This window comes from Schistocerca nitens, chromosome 3, assembly GCF_023898315.1.
Source record: "Schistocerca nitens isolate TAMUIC-IGC-003100 chromosome 3, iqSchNite1.1, whole genome shotgun sequence".
Taxonomy (NCBI): domain Eukaryota; kingdom Metazoa; phylum Arthropoda; class Insecta; order Orthoptera; family Acrididae; genus Schistocerca; species Schistocerca nitens.
The window spans coordinates 619792254-619819600 of record NC_064616.1 but is presented as its reverse complement, the minus strand read 5'-3'; the positions used below and the strand labels follow the sequence as shown (position 1 = coordinate 619819600).

Below are 27347 nucleotides of genomic sequence, written 5' to 3'. Positions count from 1 at the left end.
CCAGTACAAATAAGGCACTGGTATTATTACAAGCCAAATACAAGATGCAATGAAAATCAATGAATCTTGAAGGAAAGGTACTGAGAGAGATATGGCTATTGCACAAAAATTTGCAATGGGCTACCAATTAAAATTAACCTTAAACAAACCTATTTTTTACAAGATGTGATCCTTTTAATAATTCTGAGTGCAATTTGATATAAAAATGAAAAAACCTATGCTTCAAGTTTCTAAAATATAAAATGCACATTCCTCTTCCTCAGGTTCCTTGTACAGCGTGTGAAATTCCCCTTCTGTACCACATTTTTTGGACCCACACACTTCTTTGTGTTATTTTGCACTTCTGTCTTCCCTTTGTAATATACAAGCTAGGTCTACAAGCTGCAAACCATTTGATCCCAATAAATGGCATTTTTGGACAAATGTGCACTCCAGCATCCATGTATATACCCTGCCGCACTATGTATATGCACTTTGCTCTTAAAACAGTTGAAAATCATGTTGCAAAGATTTCAGGTCTTGCAAAAAAAGTTGAGGACAATCATGCGAGTTGAGATCAAGTGACTTGAATGAACTTGATGGGACATGACATGACATGATGGACAGTGCGAATACACCTTGATATGGTGGTGCCGTGACTTGATGGTGCCATGATTGCTAGTGTCAATTGGCCTTTAATGTCTCACCTATTGGTTGTTCATGCTGATTGCCATATTTGTCATTGTTTAAATATTAAGGAGGAGATAGACACCTCGGAGGTAGCTAATGATGGTGAAACGCCGGATTGGATATTTTGTCAGAAGAGGAAAATAGGGACAGCAATCATCCACAATCATACCATGTACATTGAAAAAAGCTGTTTTGTAATTGTAAACAGCAGCTTCAGTGTGAACTCAACCTATGTTTTCAATATTTTAACTTATATTTACTGGTACATATTTTATGACTGACTTACATTTAAAGCTTATGCAACTGTACATTTAATAAGGCACACACATTATCTAATTGTAACTCATTCTTCACACTTTTGTTAGCAATGAAGATGGCCACATAGTGACTGAAATCTAGATATACAATACACATCATTGCGACTGAGTGCTGTACCCTTTACTACTTGAAAAGCAGCCTTTTGATGCCTTACAGACAGACTTCTGTGGAGAATGCTGGAAAACCAGTTGAATTCTTGTCATATTCAATTCAATTCAATTCAATTTATTAGCGTCCTTGTAATACATCATCGAAATGACATAGGACTTCTTTGTGACTTCTCCTTGGCCCGCCTACATGGTGTTTCAAATCCACACTTCCATTTCCATAAAGTTCGTGTGCCATTTTCTTATGGATGGTTGAGAGAGTGGTGGTTTCCCATTTCACATTCTGAAATTTCTCTGAACTTGGGTGTCTGACTTCTTTTCAATAAACCAAATCGCACACATGTGCCTTTCCTGGTGCAGACTCCATTGTTCAGTTCATTTATGGTGCTCCTCCACCCTGTGACAAAAGGAAAAACCTTTTTTTAGTTCTGTTGCCCTTGTCACCTGGAAGAGCAAAACATTTATGCATTACCTTACAAAAAAACTTTTTAAGAACTTTATTTTGTTTCTCTAAGATTGCCAAAACAGTCAAGGAGAGCTGCAAGGTACATCAGTGACACACCTGAATAAAACATCTGAGAACTTCAGCTCTCACTGAGCAGTGCCTTGCATTACAAGTTGAGTTTTATGACATTGAAATTGTAATGTACCTTTTGGGATACACTGTAAAATGATACTGATATCACGGTGCAAATGCCAAGATTCTGTGACAGCTTAATTAAGGAGTATATAAGAATAAAAATTTTAGAAAACCTAATAAAAGGGACAGAGATTTTGTGTGCTTCACAAATGATCAAATATCTAGGTAGTGGCCTCTGACATGTAGTGAAGCCCTGGAGGGACATGACAATTATCAACCCTATGGTGCATGTCTAAGGTGATACAGCTTAGCTTGTCAGAGAGCCTTTGAAGACCTCAGTTTAAACCAATGGCTTGACTAAGAAGTGAGGATAATGCCACAGATTATAGCTCCTTTGAAATTCAGTCTTGTCTGCTTGTAATTTTTCCTACTATCTATGTAATTATGTAGTTCTCAATTCGTTCGCGCAATCAATTGTTCATAAGAGGAAACACAGTCATAACTCAGTCACTCAAAATGATTCAGAAATTTTACTTCTTAGAATGAAATCAGGCGATGATTCTTCTTCTCTGCAGGCTCGTGCTTTGGGTAGTCTGCTAATCTGTACAAATAAAATGCCTCGTATTTTTGGGAGCGTTGTATAATCAGTCGGGAAACCTCAGATCAAGCAGATATTTGGCTTTGATGAAGTTTAACCTTCTGAAGAAGTAATGGAGCTCTTGGATTATTAAATGCAGGTTCATATCCAGTCTTTCAGAAGTTCCCTTCTGATTAACAGCTACGCAATATATCGATGAATATCATTAATTGTCAAATGTCAAATAATGTAAATTGTTACACACCTTTTGTATGAAGGAGCAATATATATATATTTCCCTTTTAATCTTACAATTTGGTATCAGTTATCTTTTGCCATAAATCTCAATATTCAGATTACAATTCTTCAAACAATGCTCAGACTAATTGGCACAAAGACAATCTCGTTAGCTTTTTTCTAACAACCACCAGAGAGAGTACTACAAAGAATAATTATGCGCTCATGGCATAGCTATTGTATGAAACTACTTTGCGCATGGATTCTGCGAGTATGAAGATAGAAAATTAGTAAACGTCATTCAAGGGTAGAATTGTATCAGAATAATTCATCGAATATAAAGAGATATTATATGCTAATACCTGAAATGATTCAAATATAACCTTGGATGTGCACCATGAACTGCAGCTTGTGGAAACCTATTTCTGCAATGGCTACTAGAACAGCTTTTTCAGCATTCTGAATGAGGCCTCCAGGGATACATACTGAATCCTTCTTACCCAACACTGCCATTTCCCCGAAGGATACCATTAATTACCATATGTTTGAACTGCCAACAGGACTCTACAGTTTTGCATTTGTTTTCTGGGAAAATGGGACACAGCAGGTTTCTTAACAAGGGAACTGTGTTGCACTGGCTCAGTTTCACTTTCAGGGGAGATAAAACCTCAGACTTATTAGTCATTGAGTGGGTGTAGAGCCCCTTCTCCCTGGTCCCTGACCACACAAGTAGACAAACAGTTGCAGGTACTGTATTTCCTGTAGAGCAGACTGTATCCATGGGAGAGGATAGCAGCTGGGGTACCTGCAGGGTTATTCATATGTGTCTCTTGGTATCGCATCCACAAACTTATTCACAGCTGCTTCCAGTTTCTTGACAGCAGTCGAGATGATTTCAGGTTGCTTATGAACACAAATTAATTCATCCCAAACCCTGGAACAGCACTCATAAAGGTCAGCCTGTTTAGCCAGGTGGTAACGCACTAGCCTCACAAGCGGGCCCAGGTTGATTTTCTCTGCTCGGGGACTGGGTCTTGTGTTATCCTCATCATCATTTCATCCTCATCACTGGTGCGCAAGTCACCCAATGTGGTGTCGACTGAAATTAGACTTGGATTTGGCAGCCGAACTTCCCCGTTGGGGCCTCCTGGCCAAAGATGCCATACGCTCATTTCATATTTAGCGTTGATAAAGAGGTTGAATTGTGGCAGGTGCAATGTTGTTCTAAACAGCATGGAAATAACTGAAAAATAAGCTTGCTGGCTCTCATGTAATTTTTGCTATAATTTGTCTGTGGTAGTTCTGGCAGTAAAAACACACTGAAGAAAGTGCATAATTAGGAGTTATGTCACATCTGTACTTTTTTGCCACAGCAACCAACATAATGTTCAGTTTTCTTTTTGTAAATGTACTGTTTTATTGATTACTGTGTGGCATCAAATAATTGCTTAATTAGTTCTTTATATGTTTTCTAACATCACCATATTTTCATATTCTCATAGTTCTTCTGAACCACTACTAAAATATGACACACAACTGCACATGACACAGCATGTTTCTAGGTGAAAAGTGTACAATATCTTACTGCTTAGTGACATTTTGGGTAAGCTCACTTTGCATGTAATTTCAATATAAATTAATAATGATAACTGTGTAATTCGTGACAACTACCATGAAAAGTTCAATCACTATATCAGATTGTATACTTTAAAATTTGTTCCATCGAAGTCTGCAAGAGATATTGTTGCACTGCTTGTCAAAGTTTACAGACATTGGTGGAAGCAGACAGCACATTCTCATTCACTTCTACACTATGTAGCTTCCAAAATAGTTAGCTTTGGGTATAATCCAGTTTAATAACTGTGTATCACTTTTCATCAGTATGTTGAGTGTAGTTCTAGAAAGATCTGCTAATGATATTTTCATGGATATTAATAAATGGTTTAAAGCCAACTCACTGACATTAAACTTCGAAAAGACTCACTATATGCAATTCAGAACCTGTAAGAAGTTTCCACCCAGCATATGCATAAAGTACGGAGAAGAGCAGATAGAAGAGGTTGACAGTCTTAAATTCCTGGAATTACAACTTGATAATAAATCAGTTGGGAGGAGCACACCACAGAACTGCAGAAACGCCTTAACAAATCTGTATTTGCAATTCGAGTGTTAGCAGACATAGGCGACATAAAAATGAAAAACCTTGCATACTTTGCCTACTTTCATTCCATAATGTCATATGGTATTATATTTTGGGGTAACTCTTCAAGTCAAACAAAAGTTTTCAGAGTCCAAAAGCGTGTAATATGTATTATTTGTGGAGTAAACTCACGGACGTCTTGTAGAAACCTCTTCAAAGAACTGGGTATACTGACTACAGCCTCTCAGTATATTTACTCCTTAATGAAATTTGTCCTAAATAATATATCTCTTTCTCCAACAAACAGCTCAGTTCACACATACAATACCAGGAACAAAAATGATCTGCACAAGGACTTAAAAGCACTTCCTTTAGTTCATAAAGGGATCCACTACTCAGGAACACTCATCTTCAATAATTTGCCAGCAAACATAAAAAATTTAGTTACAAATAAAGATCAGTTTAAAAGGAGTCTGAAAGACTTACTAGTGGCCAACTCCTTCTACTCCATTGACGAATTTTTTAATAGAAGCAAATGATGTATTGTATATATTCATACTATCAGTATTGTTATTTCAGCTTAAAAAAAAAGTGACATGTTCCACATCCACGAGGATCTCCTCAACACGGATCAATGGAATGAAAAACTAATCTAATCTAACCTATTCTAATCTTAGTGAGAGATCTGGTGGTCGTGACATAGCAGGGCAGCTGTTGTACACTGCATAGAGAATTTCGCATTGAAGCAACCATATATGGACTTGCACTGTCCTGCTGAAAAAGTACATCACCTTCCTCTCGAAGAAATGACAGTAGCACAGTGACAACAGCCTGTACAATGTAATGGTCACTGGTTACTTTACACTGCAGAAACACCAAATGTGAACTCATGTTGTAACCAATGGTGCCCTGCACCATGAAGTCTGGGATGGGACCTGTGTGTTGAGGGTGAATGCATCTGGAATAGGCAGCTCACCAGCCCTAAAGGTATATGTCCATCACTCGCATACATACATAATCTACTCACATCACCAAAGGCAAGAGTGACAATCCACTTTCCAGTCAACAATTTCACAACACCAGATGTGGCAATGTTGTGATGTCAGCTGTAGCATGGTCAGAGGTACATGTGGTCCTAATTTTGCTGCAAGCAAGTGGTTGCCAATGCTCCTGATGACACAGCAGGTGCAACATGTGCCTGAATTTAGGCCCTGGATGATGTTCGTACAACCACCACTGCTCACACAATGCTTTAATCATGTGTGTCTGTACCAAGTGGACAGCTAGAAGATGGTCTTCAAGTGTGGTAATGTTCCACAAACTGCAGTTGAAAGCAGCAACACACCACCAACACATTGTGCCCAACATGTGCTGCAGTCTGTTGTTTCATCCATCCAGCTTCCCACAAGCCCAAAATACAACCCCTTGCAAATGGCTAATGCTTTTTTACAGGGATATATACTTATCAGTGGGGCATGGTGGTACCCTAGAATGAATGTTGTAAACACTTTTCACCTTTAAGCTCTGCACAGTTACTGCCTGCAGAGTCAAAACAGAGGGTGTACAGACAGGCTTCCTGAATGCCATCTGATCGTCAATGACCGTGTCAAATGAATAACATTGCAACCCATCAGTATGCACATATTATAACTTAGTGCCACTGACCACAGTCCTTGAGAGTGGTGTATTTTTTCCAGCAGTGTACAGTTTTCTTTCTTGATTCTTGGACCAAGTGTTAGCAATTATTAGATTATGCTCCACACAAAATTCTACCAGGCAGCTTTCCTTTTATTCCTTTACCCTAGTATACACTATAAGACAAAATAAAATAAAGATGCACCACTAAGGAATCATCCAAATGAGATGGAAATTGCTAGATGTGATATACATGCACAGATAAACAAATGATTAAAATTTCTGAAAAATTCAATGATAAGAGAAAGAGCTTCACAAATTAAGCAAGTCAGTAACGATCCGGTCCACCTCTGGCCCTTATGCAAGCAGTTATTCGGCTTGACATGGATTGATAACCATGTTGGATGTTGTCCTGAGGGATACTGTGTCACATTCTGCCCAACTGATGTGTTAGATCGTCAAAATCCTGAACGGGTTGGAGAGCCGTGCTGATAATACTCCAAATGTTCTCAGTTTGGGAGAGATCTTGGAACCTTAGTGACCAAGGCAGGGTTTGGCAAGCACGAAGACAAGCGGTAGAAACTCTCACCGTGTGCAGACGTGCATTATCTTGCTGAAATGTAGCCAAGGATGGCTTGATGTAAAGGGCAACAAAATGGGGCATAGGATATTGTTGTAACATTCCACTATTCTGTAAGGGTGCTGTGGGTGAAAACCAAAGGGGTCCTGCTATGAAATGAAATGGCACTGCAGATCATCACTCCTAGTTGTCAGGCCATATGGTGGGTGACAGGTTAGGATCCCACTGCTGTCCAGGGCACCCCCAGACACCTCTTCGCTGGTCCTCAGAGCTCAATTGAAAACGGGACTCATCACTGAAGACAGTTCTGCTCTTCTCAATGAAATTCCAGTCCATTTCATTTCCTAGCAAGACCCCTTTGGTTGTCTTCTGTGGCACCCTTACATCATAGAGGTATGTCAATGATATTCTGTGCCTCATTTTGTTGCCCTTCAGGGCAAACGATCCTGGGTTTATATTTCAGCACGATAATGCCTGTCCACTGACAGTGAGAGTTTCTACTGCATGTCTTCATGTTTGCCAAACTCTACCTTGGCTAATAAGGTTGCTGGACCTCTCTCTAATGGAGAGCATTTGGAGCATTATGGGCAGGTCCCTCCAACCAGCTCAGGGTTTTGACAATCTGACATGCCAGTTGCCCAGAATTTAGCACGATGTCCCTCATGAGGACATCTAACAACTTGATCAATCAATCAAAGCCAAAAAACTGCTTGCCTATGGACCAGAAGTGGACCAATGCATTATTGACTTGCTTAATTTTGGAATAAATCATTCAAATTTTCTGAAAATATTGTCATTTGTTTGTCTGTACATGTGCATCACATCTATCAATTTCTATCCCATTTCACTAATTCCTTAGTGGTGAGTCTTTCTGTTTTTGTATATGTTCTGTTACTACTTTTCTTTCTCTGTCTTTTCCCGCTATCAAATTCCTGTGACCCACAACAACTAAATTTTCATCTCCCTTATAAATTTGAATAATTTCTTCTCTCTCTTGATACATTCTTACAATCTGTTCATTATCTATGGTTCTAATAGGCTTATAAACTTGTACTTCTCTATTGGATGTTGGTTTCATGTCTGTCTTGGATACTATAATGTCTTCATTGCACTGTTCATGGTAGCTTACTCACATTCCTATTTCCTTATAGTTCCCACCTCAAGATGCAAATGGGGGACTATCTTACATCTGGAATATCCCACCCAAGATGATGCCATCATCATTAAGTCATACAGTAGACCTACATGCCATTGGGAAAAATTATGGCTGTAGTTTGACCCTGTAACTACTGAACAGGCTGCTGTCCCTCTACAGGAATCACAGGTTAGTCTCGCATCTTAAAATATACACCTCTGTTGTGGTTACACCTATGGTACCACTCTCTGCACCATTGAGGCATACAAGCCACACAAATGTCCATGGTTCATGCATATCCTACATGCATGGATTTGCAAATGATGAGCATTTCGACACAAAGTGAGTAGGAGTAACGCCATCTACATTCTGCACAAGGGAAGATTACACAACAGCTATCTCATTCATAAATCACATTCAAATGTTGACTGTTTGCAAGAAAATTGTGATATGACTCATGCAAGAAAGAGGAATGGCTACCAACATATTGGAATTTGACAGTAGCAGGATTGTGGCTCACTGAAACTTGTTTATCATTGCACAGCTTGCAATGGTTGATGTCCCGTGAATATGGAATCAGTGGGTTCAGGATGGCCATACTGAATGCTATGCATGATCTCTATGGTCCCACATGTCTAGCACCTGAGAGGACAGATGTACTGGTCACTTGGCTCTGCAGGATCATATAGCCATGTCACATAACTTGCATCAGGAAATGGTTTTTTTTGCACCAAGGTAAGTATCCAAATGCACAGTGCAATGATGCTGGAGCACCACAGACAGACATTGTGGTGACCACTGTTGTTGTTTTCTTGGTACAGCTGAAGAAAGAGGAATGCTGACACTGCTGTGCACATCAAAATTGCACCACACAGGAGTCACACCATATTGTCTTTGCAGATGAGTTCTGTTTCTGTGTACAGCATTAAAATGGATGAATCTGTGTACATCTCCAAGGAGACTGAATGCCATCATCATAACACCTGGCACAGTGGTATAGAGTGCCATCAGCTACACAACACTATCAGCTCTGGTCTGCATTGTTAGTAATTTGGACAGCAGCTGTTACATTTCTGGTGTGTTAAAGCTGGTGGGTGTGCCCTAACTTGAGGTCTCTCTGATATTCCCTTTCAATAAGATAATGTGAGGCTGTATGTTGTGCATGCTGTCCTGACCTACATTGATAGAGGGAGTTCAACTGCTGATCTAGCCAGCACATTCTCCAGGTCTCTCACTCAGTGAAAAAATGGTCACTGGTTGCTAAGACTGGCATACCACCACTCACCAGTCACTATGACTAATTAACTCTGGCAAAGAGAGAAAACAGCATCGAATGACATATCCATATATGTCATTCAACCTTAGTTCAACTCTATGCCCAACACGGCTAGACTCGTTGTTCCTCAAGATGGCAGCTCTGTGTATTAAAGGTCTTACCCTGTTTAACCTCGAACAACTTACACACTTGTAATTCTTCAAGCTTTTCCAGCTATCTGTTGACATCTTGGATATTCAGGAATCCAGCCAGATATTCGTCGTTCTCGCACAATATTTCAACAGCTTGCCTTGCTGTCTTCTTCAGGTGCTACCTGAGACTGGTCCTTGGGTTGATCGAATCCAGTATTTATAGCTGGAAGGAGCTGGGCGTTCTGTCTTCGGTCCGCACCGAGTCGAGTGTTCCCTCTGTGGTCCGCGCCCACCAGATTTGGCTCCAATGGACCCCTCCAGTCGTGGATGTTCTGACTGCCATCTGTGCCCGTTTTGGCCATCCCCAACGGTTGTGGACGTCATCTGAGGTGTGTCGGACCCGATCTGAGATGTTGGGTACTCTGTCTCATGACTGTTACTATGATTTCCACTTCTGTTTTGTGCTGGGCACTTCATAATCGGTCCGCACCGTGTCGTGTGTTCCGTCTGTGGTCCATGCCTGCCAGACGCGGCTACATTGGCCCTCTCTGGTCGCTGGTGTTCTGACCGCCGCCCGCACCCGGCCTAGCCGTCTTCTGAAGTCGAGTTCATGATCTGGGGTGTGTCAAATCTGGTCTCTAATGTCCGACACCTTGTCTCACGTCTGTTCTCTCGGTCTCCACTTCTATTTCGTGTAGAGTCCCGGAGTGTCCGGCGTTGAGTTTTCACAAGCTCAAGTGCTGGATTCCAGGCAGTGCTGATTTGGTATCCCGACTCACAGTTGATTAGATTATCTGTGACCTTGATCTCAATGGCTTCTTCAATGACACTGTCCCAAAATCTTGAGGTCTGTGTCACAATCTTGGTGTCATTGTAATCCACTGAGTGACCAAGTTCCAGACAATGCTCTGCTATGGCTGATTTAGTTGCCTGTCTGAGTCTGGTGTGTCTCTGGTGTTCCTTACACCTGATGTCCACAGTTCTGGTGGTCTGGCCAATGTATGACATCCCACACTGGCATGGTATGCTGTAAATACCTGGCTTGTGTAGCCCCAGGTCATCTTTTACATTCCCCAGCATAGCCCCAATTTTGGTGGGTGAGCAAAATATGCTCTTGATGTCACATTTCTGGAGAATTCTGCTGATTTTGGCAGAGATAGGTCCAGTGTATGGCAGGTATGCCATTTTCTTTGCCACTTCTGGTTCTTCTTCTGGATCCTTTGGCTGATTGGCAGGTTGAAGTGCCTTCTGGATATCTCTAGAGTAGTACCCATTCCTGCTGAACGCTAATCATAAGTGATCTATTTCTGTGGCCAAACTATCAGGATCTGACAGAGTTTGTGCTCTGTGGACCAGTGTTTTGAGCACTCCATTCTTCTGTGCCAGATGGTGGCAACTGCTGGCTTGTAGGTATAAGCCAGTGTGCATAGGTCTAAAAAAGCACTTGGGTTGATATGTGGCTGAAGAGAGTGCCTCCTCTTCAAACCTTTCCATAAATAGGTTGGCCACCACTGGTGATAGAGGGCTGCCCATCGCCACCCCTTCTGTTTGTTCATAAAATTGACCCCCATATAGGAAGTACGACGAGGTCAGTACATGCCTGAATAAGTCAAGGAAAGCCCCATCGAACTTCTCTCCAGTAAGCTCAAGTGACTCCTTCAGTGGTACCTGTGTGAAGAGAAACACCACATCGAAACTAACCATGATGTCTGTATGTGTGATGTGTTGCTGGCTCAGCCATTGCAGGAAATCCTCTGAGCTCCGAATGTGATGTGCACATTTACCCACATGTGGTGTCAACATCATATTCAGGTATTTCACAGTAGGGTAGGTTGCTGCGCCAATATTGCTGACAATAGGTCGCAGAGGAACCCCATCCTTGTGAACCTTGGGGAGTCCATACAGTCTAGGTGGTACTGGCACTTTGGGACACAGCTTCTTGATGACTTGTTCAGGCAGGCCTGTCTCCTTCAACAGAGCCCTGGTCTTTTTGTCCACTTTCTCTGTAGGGTCACTTCCTATTGACCTGTATGCAAGATCCTCCAGAAGTTGTTGCACATTTCTGTCATATTCTGTTTTCTTTAGGATGACTGTGGAGTTCTCCTCGTCTGCGAGCATCACCACAATGCTGTCATCCTCCCGTAGTCGCCTCAGTGCCACCCTTTCATCACCAGAAACCACAACCGCTGGGGACGGCCAAAACGGGCGTGGACGGCAGTTGGAACATCCGCGACTGGAGGGATCCATTGGAGCCGATTCTGGTGGGTGCAGACCCCAAAGGGAACACTCGGGTCGGCGCGGACCGAAGACGGAACGCCCAGCTCCTTCCAGGCATAAATACTGGACTCGATCGACCCAAGGACCAGTCTCAGGTAGTGCCTGAAGAAGACAGCGAGGCACGCTGTTGAAATATTGTGCGAGAATGACGTGAATATCCGGCTGGATTCCCGAATATCCAAGATGTCAACTTACACACTTAATCATGAATTATTCTTACAATATTGTATATACACAATAAGGATATCTTCATCATTTGCTACCCTTCCTGGAGCAGCAGTTTTAATGGGCAGCAATGTAGTTCTCATGTCACTAAGTAGTAGTAGTTGTAGTAGTAATAATAATAATAATAATAATAACAAGTGATTTTTTTTTGGGGGGGGGGGGGGCGAGGAGTAACTCCTCATTAAAAACCTGGGGCCATCTGGCTCTCCAGATAGTAGCACCCTGTGAGGGGCCCTGCCTGGGGTTACAGGGGAAATCTGGTCAATGGTCTCAAAGGTGGAAGAGGAGTATCAATTCCCAATGGCAGGGAGAATGGAAGAACCATTCAGAGAAACCATTTCAGTGTCTGCTCAGAGTGAAGAGCGAGCAGTTGACCCAGTATCTGTTCATCTGGTTGGTGTGGCTGCAAACAAAACTCTGGAAGTAACCACTCCAGTTCTATCTACCTAGTGAAAGTTGAACTCATTAACCAAGTGCAGACATGAATTGTGAGCAGAATACTACCAATACCCTAGGTGATAACCAATCTTCCAGTGCCCACCTTACCATCGCAACTGGACTATCAGATTCTGGGGAGTTTGGCTGACCAAGGAAACATACGGAGTTTGAGACCTGTGGCAAACTTTATACTAAAGCGAAAACATATATAGAAACATTGAACATTAATACGCTAATCAGATCAGGGGAACTGCATGCATTAAAAAAGATCCTGGATGAACAAAATAGCCTGATACTGGTAATCCAAGAGACCTGTATAACAGATGACAACAATATGGACTGCTCAAGAGCGAAACAGACGGGGAAATGAGCAAAGGAGCTTTGTTCATGTGAATGGTCTTTACAATCAACAAGAGGATCCTTTGGTCAGTAACAGATGTAAAACAAATAGACAACTGACTGACGATGAAGAGACTGAAATGTGCCAATAAGTCTTACACGATAATTGACGAACTTGCACCAATAAACCAAGATAACATGAGAGACAAAAGAGGAGGAGGAGGAGGAGGATATTAGTGTTTAACGTCCCGTCGACAACGAGGTCATTAGAGACGGAGCGCGAGCTCGGGTGAGGGAAGGATGGGGAAGGAAATCGGCCGTGCCCATTCAAAGGAACCATCCCGGCATTTACCTGAAGCGATTTAGGGAAATCACGGAAAACCTAAATCAGGATGGCCGGAGACGGGATTGAACCGTCGTCCTCCCGAATGCGAGTCCAGTGTGCTAACCACTGCGCCACCTCGCTCGGTGACAAAAGAGGAGATGATAAGTGCAATTAGGCTGAGAAATGAGATTCGGAGGATCAATAGGACAATACCAGAGGAACTGATTTATCAACAAGAATGGACAGAGAGTAACTGAACTATGTTAACAACACAATATACACATCATGTTGATACATTTCAAAAAGAGCATAGAGGTTACCAGTCAAATCCTTAAGAGAATACCAAATCAACCATGTAGGTACACATAAGAACTGCAGGTAAATCACAAATATACAAGTCAGAAGAGACTCCGATCATTATCTCACCAGAATTAAAATTAGGCTGACACCAAATAGAAAGACCCTGCTGACAAAGTTCGATATGACAAAATTAACATCAAGGTTCAAACCTCAAAGGGAGGCAGAGATAGCCACGGCATGAGAAGAATTCAAAGAGAAGACAACCAGTAAAGTGAAAGAGAAAATTCCTCTAGCTAAAAGAAGACACATCCATGGTTGAATGATAAGCCATAAAGCAATTACGAACATGAAAACAATGTACACCAAATGTGACAGCAACAAAACAGAAATTAATCTGGAAACATATGTAGCAGCAAGAAAGTAACATGAGGAGAGTCAACAGAGAATATGAAATGGATCAGTTAAAAGGAATAGAAGAGGAGTCCCAAAATTACAACAAATTATAACACATGAGACTTCAAACATTTAAAACCAGAATCATTGGATATCAACCACAAACTCTGTTTCAGACAAAAAGGATGGAGAACTGACACTGGGAAAATATTTCAACTAACTATTGAATTGTGCTGAACCAACAGAGATTCCCAAGGGAAATGATAAATCAAAAGCACCAGATGAATTGAAGATCAAGAGAGAAATTAAGAAATTGGAAAACAGTAGAACAGCAGGAGAAGATGGCATCATAGCAGAACTGTTAAAGAAAGCTGGCCTCAGTACCATCAGTGAAACAACAAGTATCCTCCAAAATATATGCAAAACTGGAGTAATACCAGAAGACTGCACGTCTTATACAAACTCTTCATATGAAATGGGATAGGACCGATGTTAAAAATTACAGAGGGATATCTTTAACTGCCTGTTACATACAAAATTATGTCACAGCAACTGCTAGATAGGACACAGTTCCAATTGGAAAACAAGATAGAAGAATACCACCCAGGTTTCGGACCGGGAACATCCTGTCCTAAACAGATACTTAATTTAAAGACAGTCCTGAGATACCAAGCAATGAGAAGAGGAGAGACCGCATGCACCTTTGTAGATTTCAAAAAGGAGTAAGGTTCTATAGATGGACTGTCACTGATCCAGGAACTAAACGAGGTGCCTGAACAAGAAGACAGTGAACATTATCTGACTGACACTAACACAAACAAAATGTAAAATTAAATTCATGGGATAGTTATCAGAGACTTTCGAGATCAGAGCATGAGTGAGATAGTAGAATGGTATTTTACCAGTACAGTAGAGCGTCGATTATCCGAAGTAACTGGGGGACATGGGTGTTCGGAAAACTGGTTTGTTCGGATAATCGAACTGTACATGTTTATTTGCCAAAAAGAAGTACTGTACAGTAAATTTTTTCATAAAAACAGGCATCTCTTTTAGTATTACAAAGTAACATACAAAGACAACTTCAGTAGGAATATGTAGTATGTGGCACAGTTTATTAAACAAAAATATATACATATTACATACGCATTTTGCATGAACAATACACACAGTATACAAAATTAATGTTTAAAAAAATCCTTTATTTTGGTCTGTCTAAGCAAGCCTACATGCTTACGAGCAGCTAAGTCACGTACGGTTTTCATTACAGATATCTGAAACTGGTCACTTTCATCTTGGGCTTCAAACCATCGCAAGGCAGTATCTAAACAACTGAATGTCTCAGAAGCTGTTGGTATACTTTCATCTTCACTTTCTGGAGTACTGATTGATGAGATGCTGGCAGCGTCATCTTTATCAGTGACGACGTTTACAATATCACTGTCCAGCATGATTTGGTGTCCTGGATCTGCATCATCGATATTCATCCATTCATGAATGTCTTCTTCATCACATTCGTGGCAATCTATTTCTTTTACCATACCGAGAATTTCGGACATATCATTATGTTCGTCATTTTCAATCATACCTTGCGAATTTTCTTCTGTGTCCAAAATTTTATTCCAGGCTTTCTTCAAATTCTCTTCCTTTACACTATTCCATGCTGCGCTGATCATGTAGCATCTTTCAAGTCAATATTCTTTTGATTTCTTAAGAGACTTTCTTCTCCATCCTCTTCTCTTTCTAACAATAACTTACGCAACAATTCTTTCCTGTAATATCGTTTGAAAGTCTCAATAACACCTTCATCCATGGGCTGTAATAGGGAGGTTACGTTAGGTGGAAGAAATATTACCTTTATGAACTCATCTTTTTCGTTCAAAATATCACATGACGGATGAGTTGGTGCATTGTCAAGGAGAAGTAGTGTTTTCTCCCTCTTCCCATTCTTTAGCTGATGAGCTTTTACAGAGGGTACAAAAACGTCCAGAAACCACTTCATAAAAGTCGTACTATCCATCCAGGCACTCTTTTGTGAGGTGTACACAACAGGCAAGGCTGACATATTAACGTGCTTCAAACAACGTGGTTTTTTACTTTTACCAATGACGAAAATAGGCAGTCGGTGACTTCCAGTAGCATTAGCACAAGCCAAAGCTATAATACGGTCCTTGCTTGTTTTAGGACCAGGTGCTGCTAATTCATGACGTGAAACAAGAGTTTTTCTCGGTAAAGCTTTCCAGTTAAGTCCAGTTTCGCCAGCATTGTAAACGTTTTCAAGAGCATAATCTTCTTCCCTTAATACGTCCCTTAGTTTGACTTTGAAAGAATCAGCTGCTGAAAAATCAGCCAACAGTTTTTCTCCCTGTATTGTAAGCTCACGAATGCCGTGTCTTGACTCGAAGCGTTTTAACCAGCCCGTGCTCACTTTAAAGTTCGAAGGCCCTCCAAGTTTTTCGTTGAACTGCATTGCCTTCTCACACAGAATGGGACCTGAGATAGGTTCTCCTTCTGATCTCTTTAGTGTACACCACTTGTAAACAGCATCATCTAGATCAGTGTTAGCGGTGAGCTTCATAGTTATACAGCTTGTTGATCCATCAGTAGAATCAAGCATAGCTATAAAATTTGGTATGCTCGTATTTCCCCCCCACCTGGAACTCATTGGATAAAGTGGTTGCAGATTCACCTTCTTCTAACCTTTTAATAATCTCATACTTGTCCCTCATAGAAAGGACAACACGTTTACGTTTAAGCATTTTGTATCGTCAAGTTCACTTCTTCACGCAGCAGCACACAAGTGGTCATAACACAGAACAGAAGGTGACTGTTTGCAACGTGAGAAGCTCTTCTTGGTGGCGCGCAATCCTTCAAACTGTGCGGAGTGGCACGCCTCAACTCTAAGCTGGTGCAGCTGTTGCTGTGAACAGCTCTGATACTGCCGCTACTTCTACTGCCAGTGCCAAGCCGACAGAAGTGTGCTGATTGTTGAAACACAGCGACTGGCAGATTGGCCGGTCAGCAGCGCCTTGTGAAGGCCCCATTAGAAGCAATGTTCCACCAGCGGTGGACCAGTGCGGCGACTACTGTGGGAAACTTTGTTTGGGAGTGAGGGGGATGATGGATGGTAGGGTGGGAGAGTAACAGGTGCGAGTGAGTACACAGTTCAGTTAAGCGGTCATTCGGTTGACCGACGTTCGGATAATCGACACACTACTGTATTATTCAATGTACAGAGTTATCAGGAAATGAGAGAAAGAACAGAAGATACGGACTCTTCATAAATAAGTCAGGCTAGGAAGGAAAATGGCTGGTAGTTTGCTGATGATCTGGTAATATGCCCCGTACCACAGCAACTGCAGTTAGTAAATAGCAGTCCTGAAAGAGAGGGTTGAAAAAGTCGGACTAGACATTCCCTTTGAAGAAACAGAATAGATGTCAAATCAAAAAAAGATGTACCAAAAACATCATGACAAAGCATGGTAAGATCAAGAGAGTTCACAAATTCAAGTATCTTGCAGAGATGATATAGGCAAATGGAATAGAGGAAGACACCAATGAACAAAGAAATCAAAAGATGAGTAGAGCATTCTGAAAGACTGGAAACATCTACAATAAATCATGCATATCATGTAGTGTAAAACTGAGATGTTAGAACACTATCATCAGGCCAGAAACTTCATATGCATCAGAAGCGGTCATGGATTGCAAAGGTGTACCAGAAAACATCAAGAAATTGGAAAGAAGAATCATGAGAAAAATCCTAGGGCTCAATAAGATAGAAGGAGGCTACAGATTGCAGAGCACACAAGAGACCAAATAGATATCTAACACAGAACATGACACGAAGAAATACAGACAGAAATTTTGCTGGCATATCAACACAATGCCGCCCACCTAACAAACTAAACAGATATGAAATCATGAAGAATGCCAACATGACATTCAGTTATGCAAGAAAGCACAAAGTACTCAACTGGAAAATGAACCTAGAAATGCAAGACAAGAACAGCTTGTCAGATGAAAGGGAGAAAATACATGGTGAGAAGATGGAAAAAGTATAATAATAATAATAATAATAATAATAATAATAATAGGAATGGAATAGTATAGCAAATTCTTGTAATCGAAATAAATTTCTGTAGCTTGTATGACAAAAATAAAAGCTTCATTGCTCTATATTTCCTGTGTCCACTTCACAGCTGTAATCAAATTAGTAGTTTGACATAACACATTCGTATTTCAGGGATCAGCAGTCAGAATTAACTTCTTGGAGAATAATTTAGTAGCAGTTATTAATTACAAGATAATGGTATGTTTTGATCATGGATTGTTAGTAACATTATTCTCATATAACATACCATTATTGATTATTCAGAATACTATAAAATGTCACCCTCACCACAAAATGTAAACTGCAATATGAACATAAAGTATTACAGGTGAATAAGACTACACAACTTGATACTGTTTAAAATACTCCCTCCTTCTTCGCATGCTCAGATACAAAGTTTGCCCACTGGGCGCAAAAACACAGTGTGTGTCAACGGACTACATACAAAATTTTAAATTTTGCGAGAGAAGTGTGTTGGACAAATGTGGACAGAAGAAAGTATGCAACAGAATTTGCTCAGCCAAACTAAAATGTCATGGCACATTAAACAGTATCATCCAAATGCTGGTCTTATTCTGACAGTCTATTGAGATGAGTTACGTGGGTCTTTAATGTATTATTTGTTCTATGGCAATGAATGACACTCCAGGATTCAAAGTCAGATAGTTGAACCATCTTTATTTGCGTCCAGCCATTATATTCATGAGCCGTAGCTTACTGTCAACAGCCTACTTGCGTCCACATCATTAATCCTGCAGAGGAAGGGGCTTTTGTCAGCACACCTGAGTGCACTGCTTGATGGTTGATACACTGATATTGGGACACTGTAGAATCCATTAACCATATTTCAACACCTGCCTTGCATACAACAATGTTGAACACATAATGGCAAAATCCATTTTTAAAAGCAGAACAGTCGAAGCACACAACTAGATTTTGTGGGTCGGCGGACATGCTTCTGCTCCGGCTTTCTCAGCCTTGGCTGCAAAGCAAACATGCGGCCACCAAAGAGAGAGACTGTGATGAATATGGGCTTTACCATCTAATATTTGTTGAGGAAAATGACAATCATGACTGGCAAACTATTGTACTTTCCGAGGACTCAGTATCGCCCTCAGAAAACAATGGTCTGATAATTGTATCATGAAAATGTCATAATCCCATCAACGTGACAACTATATATTGAGGCAGTAATCTCTTTCCATCGGGATCAGTCTCCAGTGCACTTGTTCACAACAGGGTAAGGATGATTGACAGAACAGAATGAGATTACTCTTCTAAACTGACCTACTTCTGCACCAGCCCACAACTCCATCTAAACTGAATGGGCAGAAATGAAATGGACAAACTGGCCTAACCCTGCACTAAGAACCTGAGATAGCTTTTGGAACATAACCTGACAGACAGGGAGGAAAGTGGTAGAAAATAATATGTTTGCTGTCCACCTCAAAGACTTCTTTCCTCCTGCAATGCTTAACAGTTGTTGAGATTGAAAGCTTTTGGACAGATGTTATTTGAGTTCACAAATTCCTACTACTTGTAATTCCAACCTACCCATTTCTGTAACCTACCTGCTTAACCCATTAATCGGCCCAACATCTCATCATAACAGGAAACATTGCATCAGAAAAAGAGTAGAGTGCGCAAAATGTTTGCCAAACTTCCAGTGGTCATGGGAGGTCATCAAGATGTTGCATACCTAACACAACATATTACAAGGCAGAGGGGATTTTTTGAAAACAAAGAAAGTTATTCCAAATGAAATGGATAGTAGATGGAAAAGTCGTGCATCAGTATCTCTTGCCAAATGTAACAGCCTTGGAGAATGGGATAGGTCAACCTGCAGTTACACAGCAGATATATTTGACATTGTCACATTTGCAACAGGCCCTATTGCTAGTTTGAATACCGTGGAGAAGAATGGATATTTAGAAGATGGAGGGTGACATACCAATACATTTTGGCTATAGATGACATGAACATATCATACGCTCCAGTTGAGAACAGAGAAAGGTGTTCAATATGCATCATGCCAGAAAAAGTCAACCATAACAGCAACTACACACACACAGTCAAATGCTGACCTATGGAATGAGGCCTATTATTGTATAAATGATGCATTTGTGCACAACACTGAATTCTCTTTAATTGCCCATACATTTTGTTGGCTAAAAATTTGTAGAATCTTTCAGAATTTCCTTATATGAGTACGATACTGACAAGAGGTAGGAATTTGATCTAAGATCTGCACATTACCACAAATGGCACAAAGGGTATGATATAGCTCCCATTCCTAAATAAAACTTTTTTGTAAGGGCTTTTCTGAGTTGCTTATGTATCTTTTTGAGAGGTCCTTGTATGTTAGATGTCTTCATGACTGCAACATTGAAAGCTGTGAAGAGCACCAACAGTATCATCCACTTCTTTACCCTTGCATGGTATCAGCTCTGGAAAAACATATTGTATGCCTGGGGTCATTTTTGACCCCAAAGTTATTCAAGCAACTTTATGGCAATCAAATTTGAAATATGTCCACAAAAGTAATTATAATTTATTGAGAAACATACACACGATGTTGATATTACAACCCCATAGTTTCTTAATATAATTAAGTAACATGTAAATTGTAATTATTCACTAGAGTTGTTTGAAATATGAAAACATATTTTGTTTAGTTCCAAAAATTATTTTAACACAAAATATTCATAACCCGCACACTATGTAACAATACTATAATTAATTAATACTATGTGTAGTATCACTTACATGGAATTTTATTAGAAATACACTCCTACTTGCCCTCCGTGTCATACGATGAACAATCATTACACAACACACTTATCCTAGCGTGTTCTTTACAGACAAACTTGTGACACCCATCACATTGTTAATTCACTTTCTTGTCCTTTGACCTTGAGCAGGAATCACATCATTTTCTTTTCAGATTTGGAACATCGGCTTCCTGGTTATTGTGTTGCTTTTTCTTTAGAAGATCCTTGAAGGCAAATGGGATACAGGAAGAAACCAATGAAAAAAATCAAAAGATGAGTAGAGCATTCTGAAAGGCTGGAAACATCTACAATAAATCATGCATATCATGTAATGTAAAACTGAGATGTTGCAGCACTGTCATCAGGCCAGAAACTTTATGTGCATCAGAAACGGTCATGGATTGGAAAGGCGCACTAGAAACAAATGCGTTGTGTTCTGCACTGGGGCGACAGGATTTGTTGTTCAGTGTGAGGTTTGACTAATTCTTTTCCTAATTCTGAGAGGAATTCTCTTCTTGCATTTCTACTTCTCATATCATGTAAAAATTTACAATACAGAACATAAGCAAGATACAAGCTACATCTAGTATATAAAAAATTACAGCAATTGGCCACCTTTTTGTTCCTAGTTTCACTGAATAATGTCTAGCCATCTTATCAACTGTACCCACTCCTGACTTTATTGTGTTGTAGAACATTATTATTTCAGGTGGCTCATGTCCACTTACATCAAATGTTTGGTATAGAATAGATGACAAAACGACTGACTTCTTTTGTGTAGTAACATACGAAGCTAAAACAGTATTCTGTCCATACCCAAAAGTGGTCAATAATGGGTGCCTCTGTTTTGACGGCAACATTTCTTTTGGTATCTCTTTTTGGTTGGCCCGAAGATTTCCCACAATTGTCAATTTATTATGAGAAGTTCTTGTCCCAAATCAAAACCGGTAAAAAATTTGTCAGTATTAATGTTCCTACCACTTCCCTTCAGGTGATCAACTAAATCATGTACCACTCATTTCTCTTGATTTATTTCCCTTCCTTCAGCAGATTTCCCCATATACACTTATGCATTTATGGCATAATTGTTCTCACAATCTACAGCAACCCACACTTTTATCCCATACTTTCCAGGTTTCGAAGGCATTCATTCATTATCATTGAATGGACACTGTCCCCTGAAAGTACACAGATGCAGGGACATAAGCCGGAATGCATGCATCAATGAACATTTCAGACACAGCCCTTATAGGTTCAGCTTTTGAACCAGAAACAACTTTTGTTTCTTTCCTTGTAAGTTTATCATCAAACCAGAGGCACATCAAAATCTTGAAAAGCTGATTGTGGCTAACCAATATTCACCCAAAGGCTTCCTACAAGCCTTGTGCAAGCCAGCTGTTATTAGAGGACCAAAGAATGCCTGCAGCTCCGTAGAATCAAGTTCAATCCAGGGTTCAAGAGTTGGGTGCAGAATTTTATTATATTTTGCACGATTATTGGTATGCATTACTATTACACTCTGCATGTGATTGGCGATAAAAAGTCTGAAACAATCTGCCCTTGTGTGTAATTGTGGTTGAAGGTGACATGGAATATGCGGTTTCACGTAATACATGCCTTGAAACCTGCTTACACACATCAGGTGGTACTGTGTTGTGTGTTATCTGTCCACTTCTAGACACAAAAGCAGATGCACTTGTTACCTGAATACCATTATCATCTTATTCACAGTCACTCATATCCACTTCATCTCTGACCTGCATATCTTCCTCTATCATATCTCCACCAGCATCACTATCATCCTTGTTCCCAAAAATGCATTCATTATCACTTTCACTCTTCTGTAAATCTGCCAAAGCCTGTTCAAGACTTTAGCTCCTTGCAAAACATACATCACCATCTATGATGAATAAACACCACACCTTCCTTCCACAAAACTCAATTGCAAACTGTGAATGTGTTGTAACAATGTATGTGAATGTACTTTCTATTCATTGTTTACAACAATGTACAAATGAATGTCAGTTTATAAGGTGCATTGTTGCTAAGATTTATTTTCATACCAAAACTTATATATGACACTGCAAAACACATATTGCATACCTGTGGTATTTTCTGACCACACTGCAAAAATTTCAAATTGTTGTACTATAGACTGTGATGTAATCATAAATATTTTACCCAGTTATAGGTCTGTTAACAGCATATCTCGAGGATGAGTAATTTACACCCACATTAAAACTGTTTATTTGCAGTTAAACGAGCCTTGGGGTCTCAAAAGACCCCAGATATCATGTGAGGGTTAATATGATTAGTCTTCATCTTTGATCCAACCATCTGGACTGTAACAGGGGCTTCATGTGAAGGGCATGGATAATGTCTTCTTTATATAAGATTGTGTTCGCAGCTTTGTGGATGCAGCATTCAGTACAGAACAAAACTACATTTGAATAATTATTCTGAGTGCCTGAATTTCTGCACAAACATAAAGTCACCTGGTCTGTATTTGATGGAGAATTGCAGTGGTCTGTGTTGTTATTCTGGACATCTGAGATCCATATGTGGATCAGACATCTTGCTTAATCAGTTCTTGTGATAACCATTTGGTATAATCCTGAAGAATATCATTTTGCCCTCATAGCCTTAGAAGTATGACAAAGAGCTCAAAACCTGCAGTATCTTGCTTCCACGCATAGTGTGCCACTAGCAGGACAGGTATTATTGTATCACAGTCTCCCTGAGTCAACATCATATTATAACATTAAGTAAGGCCATTTGAGTGGTAGGTAGTCGCCATTTAACCGGAAATTTTGCATGTTAGTTTTCTTCTGAAAGTAATTACAACTGAAAAACTTTTCCATAAAGATAAGCACACCTGATACTCAGTGTTTCAAAATGATTTCTTTCATTAGTAACTAAGGAACTTTTAAAATTCTGGATGTTGCTAGAGACTTTGTAATGACGTATAACACTCGAGACAATCAGTGTACACTGTAAGTCATCAACTTCAACTAACATATTCACTAAACTAAAGGCAGGGCAATCTCTTTTTATTTCTGTAGTAATAATTCTCAAAATATAAGAAGTCACCTTTTCAGCAGCTTATTCAATATGCAGCATATCTACACAAATCCCATAAATGATAATGAGAGCATGCAGTCCAATTTTAGTATTTTTTTCAATGACAGTAATGATTCTAAGTCTGTATCAGGGTGTACATCAAAATATACAGTTAACAGGAAGAGACCAATAATTCAGAGGCATACCTATACATAACTTTATTGTATCAAAAGATATTTGAACTTTACACACAGAGACATTTCAAAAATTCTATGTTATCTTTCTTTCTTCCTTTTCGTGAAAGAAAAGTCCCCTGAGACTTTCCCAATGAGGTTCTTAAATAAGGTACATAAAAATCAGTACAGAGGAACAGACTGTTTTTTCTTCTTTACAAAATTCAAAATATCAATAGAATAATAAAACAATGTACTTGAGTGACTGGTACATAAGCTTCCATTTTCAGTGCAGTGTTCACTTAGATGTCTATCAAGTAACAATATAACAACTTGTGCAAATACTATGAATGGGAAAGAACATATGAAAATGAGAGGGTGATTTTTTTTTTTTTGCGTATGTGTGTAAGGAGGTTTTATGCAAGACAGAAAGAGAGAGAGAGAGAGAGAGGGGGGGGGAGGTGGAAGGAGGAAGGGAAGAGGTGGTGGTGGTGGTGGTGGTGGTGGTGGTGGTGGAGGAGGAGGAGGAGGAGGAGGAGAGAAAGGAAAATCATGAATTTAGTGAATCTGTGACAATTACATTTTAGAGTTGATTTCTAGTAAGTTATTTCTTCTATCTTTGTCTCTCCTCTAAACAAAAATATTATTCAAAAGTTACATTAATTTTAAGTACATATATTGCCTTTTTACACATTGGAACCTACAAATAATTTACAAAAGTAAGTACTTTGTGATTACATTAGCTCTGACAAAATGAGACTGTGATATATATCGAAACAAGAGCCGGTGAAATGTTTCATATGAATACAAAGTCCTTTCAAAAGCATTATCAGTCATTCACTGCATCATGCTCAGATTATCAAAAGGCAAACTATTTTCCCTGTGAAGACATGCTGTTACGTATCTTGAAAATTCATTTAAATACATTCATTTTTCATAATTAAATATGTATCTCAGGGACTTGTGAACACAGCTGCCTGACTGAAGAAAATTGCCATCAACATATTCTTTGCAAATTTGGAGGGAAAAAAAAACACATTTAAACTCTTGATACATATCCTGTAATATTTCCTATTCACATAGCTTATTTATGAACTTTTTGTCTTGGTTTTTTAAATTTTATCTGTAGTTTCATTTTCCATGAATACATGTTCAACTTATGAATGGGAGCTAATTAATATACACAGATGATGTGTAGTGGTAGAGTGTGTAACATATCTTTTGTTTGTTGCATTTTACACAGTTACCATTTCATATGCAGGGTGATGAATATAGTGCTGTAATGCTTGTTAATATTGACAATGAAACTTTTTGGAAAAATATCCAAAAAATGTGCTAAAGTTAAATGATGAGGTGTCTAGAATTTGTCAACTGTGGTGTAAACATTGCTAAGTGGGGCTCTCATGCCAGGCTCCACTGTCATATCTAGCCCTTTAACTGTTCCCACAAATGCTGTTCTATTCAAGTATGTACACACATTTGAAATAGTTTTACTCAACCCCTCCTGACAGGCTAGAAGTTAGAATGTAGCTCCACTTACAACAACTGAAACTACATTGTATCTATGTAAAATAAATTAAGATCAAGAGGAAATATGTTTCATCTTAGCAGTGTAGGCTTGTCTTCTATCTGCATATTATGGCAGAGCCTAACATAACAGACCCCCCTTGTGTTTATAGTGCAACAGCCAATCACAGCTATCTTGTCTTTCAATTTTAGCACATTTCTGGTATATTTTAGTCAAAAGTTTCAACACCAATGAGAGTTTAATCGTCGTACTTTCAAAAATTTTCATATGTTGTTAAAAGAAGCACACCATAACATGTTTCAATATCTCTTTTCATAGTACCTCTGTGTACTGTCATCTTCTGAAAACCTCATTTCTGTACCTTGAAAAGGTCACGAAATAAAAGTGTTGTTACATCATCCTACATGGCTCACCCCCCTCCCTTTTTTTTTAAAGTGTGACATCCATTTGTTTTGATTTAAACAGAGTATATTAGTTCATGATTAAAATAAAATATGATGCTTATCATGCCAGTAATAAGATGAAATTATAGAATACAGTACAGAATTGAAAATTATGTTTGCTTCCTCCAGGAAATAAATGTTCTGGACAGCCAACCAAAAGAACAAGATCACTTCCATTTTTTGAGGTAGATTGATTAGTTTGTATGCTGTTTTAATTAAAATGACTTTCACAAGTTTGTTACATTTCAAATGAATAAAAGGAATATAAGTCAGAAATTCAAGTTTGTTACATTTCAAATGAATAAAGGGAATATAAGTCAGAAATTTAAATGTACTGTAAGCTTTAAAACAGTCCAAACATTTTGGACTTTTGTAAAACTGGGTACCAAGGGCTACGAGACTGAAATACAAACTATGACAGGGTACAAAGTATAAGAAAACATGGAAAGAAAATAATTATCATTTAATAAGATGGAAATTAATATTTAAATGTCTTCTGCAACACTGCCACTATAATTACTGATGGCAAATAGCTGAATAGCAATGATATACAGTAATGTTCAGTGGGTAATTTATCCTCACTATTACCCAGAACGAACACTGGTTTATGCTAATGATATGTTTAAAAAAACTTTTGTACATCATGGACTGGAATGCACTAAAAGGCTGAATCATTTGAAAATTTCAAATTACAATTATTAACTACTCTCAGTGTTCCATACCTTTGTGGAATTAATGATTTTTCCTTCATTGGGGACCACAGTCAAGTAGAACTTCTTGAAAGAAATTTCTTCCGTCTGAGTGTCAATTCACATTCATTCATTTCACACAATCATGATTTCGGGTTTATAGCCATTCTCAGGTGCAATTTGAAATTTCAAAAACTGTCCAACCTGTCTAAATGATATGCCATCATCAAAGAAACACTTATCTGGTCTTATAAAACCGTCATCACATTAAAAGACATGAGTACCATATATATACTGTGTTTCTTTGATATTTATTCATATCCTTTAATATAATGACCAGTTTATAAGACCAGATAAATGTTATTTTGACACTGACATGTCGTTTAGGAAGGTCAGATATTTTTGTGATTTCAAATGGCACTTTAAATGGCTACAAAGCTGAAATCATGATTGTATGACATAAATGAATACAAACTTGCATTCAATGGCGGAAATTTCTTTAAAAAAAATTGTTCAATGGTTAAATATCATTTTCTGTATCTATCATTATATGGAAGTGTTACCAAGTCTGTATCTTGCACAGAAATGAACATCTGGACAGATTAAAATAATGTGTCAAACTAAGATCTGTACCTGTATCACTACTTTCTGTCAGCAAAACTCTATAGTTAATCTATACAATCACAAGTCACAGACAATACTAGCATCTCCAGTAGTTCTCTCCTACTTTGCAAATATCCTTATGGAGATATATGCATGACGTTGATACTGCCACATCAGAGCCGACGAAGACCAACGGAAAACAACAACATGGCCACTGCACCTAAACTCATTTGTGCTGTGTTAGGATATGTACTTATTACACATAAGTCAAGGAAAACAAATTTACT

The 27347-nt window shown here is 39.2% G+C and overlaps 1 protein-coding gene across 3 annotated transcripts in view; it reads right to left on the bottom strand.

Annotated features, from left to right (window-relative positions):
• Positions 1-1264: 1264 nt before the first annotated feature.
• Positions 1265-27347, bottom strand: part of LOC126248556 (pre-mRNA-splicing factor 38B-like) — a 109324-nt gene continuing 83241 nt past the window's right edge. The window contains exons 9-10 of one of the 3 annotated variants that reach the window (XR_007545506.1): positions 20560-20788; positions 1265-1491 (exon numbers count right to left, since the gene is read on the bottom strand). Coding sequence is in view for 2 of the 3 variants with exons in the window: in XM_049949642.1 (XP_049805599.1) it covers positions 1470-1491 (22 nt within the window). In the remaining variant the exon portion in view is untranslated. Of the gene's footprint in view, positions 1492-20367; positions 20789-27347 lie in introns of those variants that run through there. The other 2 variants (XM_049949642.1, XM_049949643.1) reach the window with 2 other exon arrangements.